General features: G+C 38.0%; 1 protein-coding gene across 3 annotated transcripts; it reads right to left on the bottom strand.

Moving 5' to 3' along the window:
* Positions 1–4,286: 4,286 nt before the first annotated feature.
* Positions 4,287–11,922, bottom strand: LOC121876803 (mitochondrial E3 ubiquitin protein ligase 1-like). 3 transcript variants are annotated; one of them, XM_042382220.1, is made up of 8 exons: positions 11,767–11,922; positions 11,336–11,576; positions 10,772–10,968; positions 10,023–10,101; positions 8,228–8,365; positions 7,918–8,037; positions 7,455–7,543; positions 4,287–6,966 (listed from the first exon to the last, which is right to left on the bottom strand). In XM_042382220.1, the coding sequence occupies exons 2-8, from the start codon at positions 11,447–11,449 to the stop codon at positions 6,693–6,695; spliced, it is 1,011 nt and encodes a 336-aa protein (XP_042238154.1). In that variant the 5' UTR covers positions 11,450–11,576; positions 11,767–11,922; the 3' UTR covers positions 4,287–6,692. The 3 variants fall into 3 exon arrangements, with proteins under 3 accessions (XP_042238154.1, XP_042238152.1, XP_042238153.1); XM_042382218.1 differs by having other exon boundaries at positions 11,336–11,449; XM_042382219.1 differs by having other exon boundaries at positions 11,336–11,922.
* Positions 11,923–12,380: the final 458 nt, after the last annotated feature.

Below are 12,380 nucleotides of genomic sequence, written 5' to 3'. Positions count from 1 at the left end.
GTGTTCAACAAACAAGCTGGTAACCGCAAACGCGGCCCCGCCAAGTTCAAGATAGGTAACAACACTATTGACTATGTTTCTTCTTTTAAATATCTTGGTGTTTCCGTCCCTTGTACCCTACCTGCCATACAACAGCTAACCCGCCAATGTACTGACAGACTGAGACCTCTTAGAAGTGTAGCGGGGTACAGCCCGCACTATGGTGCTAATATTAGAATTGTTAAAACAATGTACCTAGGCTATATAAGATCTCTGATAGATTACCACGCACCAGCCCTGGTCATTCGTGACGGGAAAGGCGTTGACAAGCTCGAGAAAATGCAAAATAAAGCCCTCAGAATTATCCTAGGATGTCCCATGAGCACTAAAGTACTTAATATGAGGAAAGAACTAGGTATACCCAGTGTCAAAGATAGAATAATTGAAGTCAACCTCATGATAGCCCTGAGGCTTCTGCGTGGTGATCCTGATAACATTGTTTCCTTAAAATTGCTAGAATGTATGAACCATGGGACTACTGAGTCTAAATGGATCCAAACTACAGCTACACATATGAAGATATTTGGACTAGACAACCTGTACAAAGTTGAGACACAACAGCGCTTCCTGCCACCCTGGCGGACAGTTCCCTTCGATATCACAATACCGACGTATCCACCTAAAAAATTAATTATACAAAGCATTTATCTCCAACACACTGCCAAATTGAGAGCTCTTGAACGCATACACACTCTACAGACTGATGATAATATCACACAGACCATCTACACTGATGGATCTCTAAACACCGCCTGTGGGAGGGCTGGAAGTGCTAGTGTTGTGACTCAACCTGACGGCAATATAATTGAGAAAGGAGTTAGAATTAACAACTGGGCATCCACTCTACAAACTGAATTAGTTGCCATACTCACAGTTATTAAATTCATTGAAACCACTGTTACTGACAGTCTCATCATCACTGACTCTCTATCCTCACTACTTGCCCTTGGTACCCTCGACTCAGGTTGTCACGATCTTGTCTCTGAAGCCAGACACAAATATGCGTGCCTTGTTGACCGGGGTGTCAGGGTCAAACTGTTGTGGATCCCCTCTCACATAGGCCTCATAAAACATGACAGAGTTGATGCCCTCGCCAAACTCGCGTCTAACAAAGACACCGTGGAATACAATTTGGGTCTGTCAAAAAGAACCCTTAAAACTGTAATTAGGAAAGAACTTATTGATGAGTTTGACGCAAGTAGACAAGTGCAAACAGGCACTAGTCGATCCATAGTTTACCATGATGAGATGTATCAAGTGAAACATGTATATGGAGCAAGTAACACGATCACTAGATTACAAGATGTTGTAACCGCTAGATTAAGGTTAGGATATAAGTACCTTTGGCAGTATGTTCCTCAAGCAGATGTAAACAAAACTAAATGTGTCAAGTGGCAGGGTAGGGTGTGGGATCGTTATAAGGTCAGTACACACAAGATACTGTACTCATGACACCAAAATTGGACTTCAGCTGAGCAATTTTATATGAACACAAGCTGAGTTACATGGTGTTAGTAGGATTGGAAAACGTTTGACTCTGTGTACTTTGTAGTTGAAAAATAAGTTGTATACCGTAATTATGGCGCCGTTGGATCTCCTGTGGCAACCATGTTTTGGTTCACATTGCCTGCTGTACGAAGTCTTCGCCAGTTCCTAGTGACGTTACGATTGTCTACATCAAGGAATATCTAATAAGGAAGTTATACTCAAAGCCTTAAAGCCTTCGATTGGCCTACCAGCTAGTGACAAGGCGTTCCTTAGAAAGAAAACGATTTTTACTTTTATGGGCAAACTATTATAAAAGATGAATATTTATTGTACCTTACAATACACGTATAATATTAGAACAGCATCTGAAAGCAGTGTTCTTTTTTCGTTCATATTAGGAACAATAAACATACCCTGGATTGGAAAAAACAGTATAGAGGTGTTTAAATCATCATAGGTCAACGAAAGACTTCTGGTTGAAACAAGTCTAATTAGGGAAATGAATTCTATAAACCTTAGTGATGGTCAGTACAAAACTGATGTTAATAAATTTTTTGTCAGTGGCCCAAGGTTAAAAATGCGTTGAAAGCATTTGAGGTGGATGTAGGGTAGATGATTAGTGGGTCCCATGTTTTTGACCTGACTTGACTCTTTTTATAAGCTCTTCTTTCACTTGCAGTGGAGGAGGGGGGGGGGGTGGATTAATGGATCCCATGTTATTGACCTGACCTGATGTTATGTAAGGTCACCCATTGTATATAAGCCTCTCTCAGTCCCTGTAAACTCAGTTGCCTCTGAAGATGTCTTGAATAACGACAAAAGCTAAGGTGCTCCAGTGTTTCCCTTTTCCTGTGTGGTCTTATAACCTTGGCACCCAAGACTATAGCCATGGTCTTGGGTGCTAGAAGTGGTATAAGTCTTTAGGTTTATCTATTTAATGAAGTTATAAGGCCCACCAGGTACTAACCATTTATTATGCTATATTTCATTAGCCTAATAAAGCATGCGTACTTCTACATATAATCAACACCTCAACCCGCCAGGATTCGAACCCACGGCCCACGAGCTATGTATTGTACAGGGTCACCGAAAAGGAATTTCCAGATTTCAATATACCGTACTGTACAGTATTAATAATAACAATAATAATAACAATAATAATAATAGTAATAATAATAATAATAATTAATAATAACAATAATAATAATAATAATAATAATAATAATAATAATAATAATAATAATAATAATAATATTAAAATAATAATAATAAAATAATAATAATAATAATATTAATAAAATAATAATAATAATAATAATAATAATTAATAATAATAATAATAATAAAATAATAATAATAATAATAATAATAATAATAATAACAATAACAATAATAATAATAATAATAATAATAACAATAATAATAATAATAATAATAATAATAATAATAATAATAATAATACTGTGACCCCTCCGTTAACGAACTCAATCCGTTCCAGAAGGTCGTTAACTGGTAGAAAAGTTCACTTACTTTGAGGTGTGTATATAGAAGGCTCCTGGATGATGATGATGATGATGGGATTTAGAATGGGGGTGGAGGAGAAGGAAGAAGAGAAGGCAATGGGGTGGAAGAGAAGTCACCCCATGGCGCCATTTCACCCATAAAATTTTAGCTCTCTGGTGTAAATCAAGATTATTTTCTTTAAATCAACACTGCACTGCATTATATATTGTCAATATGTAAAATATATTTCAAAATGACCAATAATTTGCTTGGAAACACAGAAAAAAAGCGTTTAGTTGAAGAGAGTCTCAAGCAAGATGTTACCTCCAGTGAAAACAGAGAGAGACTAACTCCTGTTTGCTGTGTTAAGAGGCTGGATGCCGCGCATTAAACTAGTCACTTTACCTTCAATTATGTTCAATAATTGTTAAAATGACTAAAAAATTGAATATTAAACTTTTAAAATTATTGAATAGTATAAACTTCTTGATATTTACTAAAATAGTAAGGAATTTAAGCCCTAGAACCGATTAATGTATTGGCCGACTGATACTAAAGCTGGTTGCCCGGTCAGTGCAAGCGAAAACATGTTGAGGTCGGTTCGTAAGAACTTCATTAACCGAATTTTTTTTCGTTAACCGAATTGAAGATCCTTATGGAAGGCAGTTCGTTAATCGAAATTACGTGAACCGAGGTGTTCTTTAAACGAGGGGTCACTGTAATAATAATAATAATAATAATAATAATAATAATATAATAATAATAATACAGTAATAATAATAATAATATTAATATCTATTATTATTATTATTACAACATTTAATAGCAAATTAATACAAATAAAAAAAATAAATAATAATAACCATAAATAAATACAAAAACGAAAAAATAAATCAAGAGTGAGAAACGATACACATTATGTATGTTGTGTTGTCCAAGTAAGAGAAGCAATTGAGACCCTGCAATTGTGTGTAAATGAGGCAGAAAGTCAGATCAGCAACCTGGGACTTGGTCACAATTTTCATGATGCCATGTGGCAGCAAGATCTACCATAGACAGCACATTATGCTTCCAATATCTTCCCAGGCGGTAGTACCTCCCTGATTGGTAGCTGCCTACTACCTACTACCTATAAATGAATGTTGAGTGTTCTCTTCCCATGACCATTTATATTTATGCACAAAAAATCACAGTGAACAAGCTGTTCAGGTAATATACAAATACAAAAGATAATCAGAGGAAAGAGAAACATGAAAAATGCCCAAGCAATTGTGTATTTCTTACATCTTCAAGCAGTACAGTACATACATATTTTTTTCCAACATACAAGACTTTTCCTGTTTTAATGAGGGGTGGCTGGACAGGTGCTTATCTGATAATTCTTAGCACTCAGCAACTAGGAGTTTGAAAACAGCCAAGATTACGTGACGGGAAGTCCACACATTGTGTCATAAAATAAAGCCAAACTCCATCCATGTGCCTCAGGTAAGGAAAGGGAAGAATCCTGAATTAATGTACAGAACTAATTGGGCTCCACTGGTCAATTGGTTGTGTATTGAACTGCCAACCTCCGAGAGTGTAGCCAGGAGGGTTTCGTGGGCTATTATTCCCAGGAGAGGTTTGTGTTGTGTGTGTGTGTGTTTGCTGGATTCATCACTCAACTGTATCAGTGGTCTGGACAGAGCTAACCCCTCTAGCCTGCATAACATCGTCTAAATTGTGAGAAATGATGTCATTTTAAAGAACTGATAACAAGGCGACTCACCAAAATGCAATGTGTTACTACTCTAAAATTTTAAGAAGTCCACAAAAGAGAGATAAATAGCAATAATGGCATAATTAACTGTTGTAGGTTATTAACTCAGTTAATATTCATCAATAGCTGACACTGTTAATTAGTGGGCATAAAAGTTCCAGTTCTCCGTCCTTATTCAAAACTTTTACCCCCCCAAAACAGATTGTTGATCCTAGAAACCTAATTTTATAGCCAAAGCAAAAGTTGCCACTCAAGATTGAAAGGTAAGACAATCTTGGTGGTAAAGCTGCTGGTGTAATGTACAGTATAGTTACATCTTGGGTTGTCCATACAACAAGACACAGTCCAGATGGAACCCACAAGAAAGAGGGAGTCTAGTCTCTCCTTGTCCCAACTCTGCTATAAAAAGGGATTTCCAGGATCAGTTACTGGAAATGTAAACATTAGAAGCTTTATAGTAGAAACTAGAACACAATATATTGTATTGTCATCCTGTAACTTTCGGCTGAAGATCTAAACACAGTTAGTTGGGAACAAATCTGCTCTCTGCATTATAGAAGCTGCAGCACAATTTCCTCTGTATAACAGGATATTATCTAAAATTGCATCACAAGAGTGGCAATACTGCAAAGCTAAGCAGTTCAATGTACAAAATATATCACAAACAGGACACTGAATATGGGTGTCTTGAGGGTGAAGCAGCCTGCCACAGTTGGGATAAGCTAAGATTATCTCTGTCACTCACCTGAAAAAAATCATCACATCACTTAGCCCACTTTTAGAAATCTCAACAACAAAGATTTCAACACTCCAAGAGGCACCACGGCACATCAGACAACCTGCCGTATATGAACATAAACTACAAGATGAATGAGTGGCTGCCCAGGAAGTGTCAAAGAGAACCATACAACTTGACGATGATCATTAGATTAGTTTAAACCCAAATTTTCCCTCTGGGGATCATTGTGTGAGGTAAGGACTGATTGGTCAAAATACTTCTGTGGGAGGTTTAAACTGATGGTTATATCCCTTACATACTGTACCTAACTTAAATATACCAACCTGAATATAAATATGCTTATTCCTTAAACCAACCATAACCTAATGTTCTCATGAAACATTCAGCCTCGTCCCTAAAAGTGTAGCACAGTGCTCATTACAACCAAGTTGGGAATATTATGTGCAGGTCTGTTAACTTGAGGGTCAGTCCCCCACCCAACATCCATAAATGACTTCCTATAACTCTAAATCAACCTCAAAATAATATTCCTGCCCCATAAAATATTTTCCCAAAGAATAGACTGAATTACTTACTCTGTGAGACTAAATCTTATTTTTGACAAACTGTGAGTGAGGTCAGGGCCACATACGTCTGCTGGCACAATTGGTGATTGGATTGTTCGTAAACCTTTGTAGAAGTTTGACAAAGATTAAAAGAAATTAAAATGATAGATAACTAAAGTATATCAAAATGTTATAACAGTGATTCTCCTCATGTTATGTAATAGCACATATGTAAATTATTTGGACAACCTGTAAGATATTATGGAGTCTAGCCTATAATAAATAATAACTACAGTAATGAAAAAAATAATTGAAACTGGATCATTTTTATGACTGGATCATTTTTATGACTAGATCATATTTATTATGCATAGTGTCATTGTAATTAAATCCCTGTTAGATTCTCAGGAGAGCATTATGTCTCCTTAATCATTATACTGTACATGAACATTGTTCGGACACAGAAACCTATACTGTACAGTATTTAAGGCATGTTGGCCAATATAACTTCATAAAAAAATATTCAAACATCTTTCCTACTGTACACCAACCATAACATAACAAACATTGAGCATAACATAAATATTATATACACAGTATGTACAGTACAGGAACAAGTTAATCAAGAATAAAACACCGGCTGGATTCTCTCAATATCAGTCCGACAGACGGGACACACCCTGGGCTCCAGCTTGAGGGCACAATCACTACACACACACACGTGACGACACGGCATGAGGAGAACGTCTCTCAGGCCGCAGCACACCACACACATGAGGCTCTCCGGCAGGTCGTGACCCTGGGCCTCTCTCCGTGCGCGAGCCTCGTCCAGAATACTCTCTTCAGCTCGTCTACGGGCGTCCTTGCGCCACTTAACGTACCATCGAGACACAACGCTGAATAAAACAAGAATATTAACTTATAAGAGATGCCCAGTTTTCATTCATTAATAAGAACTGGTAATTGACTAAATGTATCCTATGAAATCACTAGTAAAATATCTTTAGATATGGAAATACGTGAGAAGCAATGATCCACACCCTCCTACCCAGGTCACCCGCTGGGAGCCACAGTCAAGAGAAAACAATACAAAATTAAAAATGAACAGTTGGGAGGACACTGTATTCCTATCATCAATAACCCCGGCTGTTTACTAGTAAGACGACACTTAATAAAATCTTAAGACAAAATGAAGACTATCAAATAAACCCAACTACTTGGTAAAGATTTTGGCTGAAAACGACAAGATCAAACTGTCAAACTTCATGTATAAGATCCATTATCACTGTTGAGTAGCAGTGATGACCTTGAAACTAAGTCTAACACACAAACAGCAACAACTAGTTACACAAACTACGCTAAGTCTAACAAACAATTTTCTTACCGGTATGAATAAAACACCATCCCACACGCCGTCAACAGACCCAGCAGCCGGAGATATGGAATCGGTGCTTCTATATCCTCGATGACAGTCTGGAAAAATAATTCTTATTACTCAAAGGTACATTCATTCCCTTTGACATTACATTAGGGTTATGTTAAGTGAGGGCGAGTGAGGTTGGGTTAGGTTAGGTTAAGTGAGGTTAGGTTGGGTTAGAAAAAGGTGGGTTAGGTGAGGTAGGTTAGGTTAGGTTGGGTTGGGTTGGGTTGGGTTGGGTTGGGTTGGGTTGGGTTAGGTTGGGTTGGGTTGGGTTGGGTTGGGTTAGGTGAGGTTTAGGAGTGCACCGGATAATAGCAATTATCTGGTATATGGCTGGATATCTCTCTTATTCGGCCGTATAACCAGAAAATAACAGTTGAGGAAGTACAGGTACACTATAGTTCACAGCTGAGGAAGGACAAAGTACCTTCTTGTTCTTCATTGTTATCATGTAAGGTATAAGATCGGAGTGCTCCAGGTGAAGGCCCTCGTTCTTCAGCACCAGTCGGCCAATTCCCAACACGCTCGTCCCCTCGACCAGCATCTCCTGTGGGTAAATATATCGGTTAGCTTGACAAATGCTAGACAAAAACATCTATTTTGTTTACCTTCCTCACTTCACACAACCAAACACCACCAACAACTCCTTCCCAAATGCTCACTCAACTTCATGCCTTGCTAGTCATCCTCAACAAAACCCCAGTCTGAGGTGTAACTTTAAGACAACCGTATCTTACCTCAGTCTGCTGCGTGCCAGTCGTACGAACGCCCTTCATCCAGCCCCACACGTGATCGGCTAAGGAGTTGGTCGCTGCGTCAAATTTTTCGTTGACAACAGTTAAATCTACGTCTTCCAACTTGCCAGGTTCTGTAATCTGGGACAGAGAGAAGCACCTGAAGTAATCACAATACCAAAACCATATCCAGTATAGTACAGTAACACAAACCATGAGGCATTACTACAAAATTAGAAACTTATTCAGAAACATTGATACCAGTCAAGATTCTGGGAACAGGAAGAGGTGGAGTGAGTTTAATGTAACGGCATTATTGTACTACACAGCTGGTGCCTTGTGGATAGGAAGTGAATTACATTAAACACTACTTAACCTAATCATATACGGTATTGTACAGTTCATAAATAATTGTTTCCATAAACTAAATGGCTCAGTAACAGACCAGCTCACACTACAACACTACCATATTGTGAGAAGTTTCATTACAGGATCACACTGCCCTCTACAATTTTTTATCTTCCTCTGCACACCACTCACATTATATACACTATTAAGTTCTTCATTTAAATTACACTAATATGCCTTAGTATCACACTGATAAGCCTTGCCAAGATGGTGTAACCAGTGCTAAAGGCTTTCATCAATACAATAGATGTTCCTAGCTAATATGAGAAACTCCCCTTTGGTACAAAGTCACTTCTGGCAGAGGTACAGTCACGGAAAAATGTCCTGTCAGGCCTCCGTTCCATCCATGAACCCTGAGACTCATGAACCTGTGAATACGAGACATAACACAGTGCACCATCTACGGACCCAACAATATGTGCCGTCTCAGATTCACAGGTTCAGGAGTCTCAGGTTGGAGGGTCGATAGGACTTTCTTCCATGACTGTACAAATACTGAACCAGGTTGTGGGTCAGTATAAACAACATGAACACCTGAGCCTCTCCATCACCCACAGGTTAGGTTATTCAGGTCAATACTATATTGCGGAGGTTCACAAACTTACAGCCATAGACCTGTTACTGAGTTCTGCAATAACCGAGCACCTGTTCTTGAAGTACAGGGGGGGGGGGGTATAAAATATATGGTAATATGTTACTAAACACACACACAGGCACTCTAAGATTACTTATTATAAATATGATCAATTTTGTTTAATATTCCCATTAACTTCTGAAAGGGGAGAGGAGGGGGGAGCTCACAGGATGTTATAGGAGATGTATATCTGTCCTAGACCACAACAACACACAGTAATTCTTCTACCATAATACCCTGTGTTGAGGACCTTGTAGTAATGGTTGTCAGGAGGACTCTGTCTGGTCAACCCATAAGGATAGATATATATGTAAGGGGAAAACTCCACTATCAAGAGGTAGAATAAATAAGATGAGAGGCAGGAGGGTCTATATGTGAGAATTTTTTTTTTAACACTGTATTGATGACCAACAGCAGAGTAGTGAGTCAAGAATCTAGGTAGAAAGAAACATGGAAAGATGGTTGGAAGCTGCCAGAGCATACCTTTCAATATAACTCGGCTAAAACAACACTTATCACCTCGGAAGTAAAACCAGTAAAGTTTGAAGGTCACAGAGGCCCCCAGTACTGGCTAGCTAGGTGAGGTTTATACTCATTACAAGAAGACTATTGTTTAGGTTAAGTTAGGCTAGTACTCATTAGACAATAATTCTAATGATTAGGTCAAGCTGGTAACCATAAGGACTGATATCCAGTGTAAAAAGTTAATAAAGAGAGCAGCTGTGTCAACACGTGGGCACAGTCACTTTAACACACCTGCACTCCAATGCCTTTATCCATCAACATGAAGGGGACGTTGCTTGTAGATGAATCAACAGTCAACTTGTCATTCATCCTGGAAAACAAAGACACAAGTTTCAAAAGTCTCTTTATTAAATTAGGAAACTATCAGCTTTGGAAATATAAAACTTCTGCCTATGTAAATTTCTGATCCTTTTTCCATTGATCTTCATTTGTTACATACATAAGAGAGCCTATCTATATTTCTTCTGATAATTTGTGTTTATATTAAGTTCTCATTCTTACTGCAGTATATAATTATAGTGTTTAACCCTTAAATGTCGGAGATCATTCGTGAAAATTAGCTATAGACCCGGCAACAATAATCTCTGGAAATTTCATATTACCCGAGTTTTATTTTTAGCTGCCAATTAAAGGTTAAGGCTACTGCTATGTAAGAGGATTATCTATGGATGTTCTCTTTCTGTGTAAAGTTGGTGCTAAGGCCAGACTTCACCCTTCTGTGCTGCGTCACCAATACAACCCATTCTGCATCACTCTTCCTTCCTTAATATTTCTCGCCTTTCTTGAGGTTTCTGCAGACCCTTATTCCCACTCAACATATAGTAAGAAGAGAATTAGAATTATAAGATAGATAATTATGGTTGACTATACTCTTAAACCCTTAGCTATGGGGATGACACTTTGAATATTTTATTTGGCTAATGTCAGACGATTTTATCCAGCAGACAGGTGACCCCACACACTAGGATTTAATGACTTACCAGAAGCCCATGACCTGTGCCACGAGGTGTTCCTGAATGGTGTGACGCCATATGACACCCGCCACCTCCGGCCGTGCCACGCTTTTCAATGCGATATCGGAGGCTTTGACGACTCCCCGCACACAAGCGATCAATCCTCCGCCGCTCTCTGCCACGCGGCCAATGAGACCTGCGTTGATTTCCAACTCTGGAGTTTGCTGCAAGAAGACATAGTATGAGGTGACAGACAGGAAGAATGATGAGAGCTTATGTTGCTCTTGGTCCAATTCTATATTTCCATTATTGATAAAACAAAAAATTTTGATTTGGTTGTTTCCCCAAGATACAATGAATACAACTGGAAATAATTATCACCATTTACTCTATGTGTTATCCTGGTAAATGTATACATGTGCTGTAGGAATTTTTCATCAATAAATTAAAATCAATAACTTCTTTACCTCTTAAAAAAAAATCTTCAAGTCTGGCCAGTTAGGAGACACTAGACCACTGTGGAATGAACAGCATGAAATCAAATTAATGGTACCGGTGTGGCGTACTGGGGACCACACACTAGCCACTGACCTTCAGGTGGTAGACGACGTCCCTCCCGGCCCTCACAAACTGGTACAAGGTGTAGGTCAGCCCGGCACTGACCCCGAGGCCCACCAGGTCAAAGGCATAGTCCTTCACGGGCATCTTAGGTCCAGGGTGCCAGAGGGAGTATTTGGTGTCAGTAATAAGGTATAAGGAGATGTTTCTACTTCACTTTTAACTTTACTTAGTTTTTCCTCCCGTATTAGTTAAAAGAAGTTCCTAGACCTCCCTGTAATCCACATTAGTTTGAGATAACAGATAATTTCACATATAAAAATCAATAAATAAAATAGATATTACTTTGAAAAATTATCTCTTATTTACTAGTAACAATAAAAAGTTCTGTCGTCATCTTGGAAAGTTCCCTTTAAAAGATCATCTGCTGGGAACCATTTATCTTATTACACTCGTCTATTTACCTTATATTCCACCTTTATATCACTCTGTAGTTAAGTTTTTGTTCCTCTTGTTATATTAATATGTCTTTGTCAATCATATAGCTTAAAAGTTTTATAATAATAATACTCAAGGTCCAGGAGCTTCTTGTTTACATCCCAAGAGAGCGAATGTTATGAACTGTACCACGAACACCACGACGAGCCTAAGGTATTATGAAGTCTACTGCAAGACAGCGAGTGTTATAAACTGTACCACGAACACCACGACGAGCCTAAGGTAATAATACTGTAAACATGAGACTATTAAAGCCTAAATACCACGATGAAACTATACTGGGACTCGATCAGTCTTGTATCTTACTTTGTCATATAATATTGTGACGATTTTATTAAGTTTACTATTTTTTATTTATTAAATATTTCAGGTTTTATAGTTAATCCTTGGATATATTTACGAGTAGCATAAAAATAATGGTTGGATGCAATATTTATACTACTACTACTACTACTAGCAATGGTTATTATTATTATTAGTAGTAGTAGTATGAAACCTAAATAATAATTAATGTATAATTTTGTCATACAGTTTAATTGTAAACATTTTTTGCCGTATATGCAATTATGAAATACAGATT

This window comes from Homarus americanus, unplaced genomic scaffold, assembly GCF_018991925.1.
Source record: "Homarus americanus isolate GMGI-L3 unplaced genomic scaffold, GMGI_Hamer_2.0 scaffold50281, whole genome shotgun sequence".
Classification (NCBI taxonomy): Eukaryota; Metazoa; Arthropoda; class Malacostraca; order Decapoda; family Nephropidae; genus Homarus; species Homarus americanus.
The sequence above is the reverse complement of the archived record's forward strand: the minus strand, read 5'-3'. Positions and strand labels throughout refer to the sequence as shown.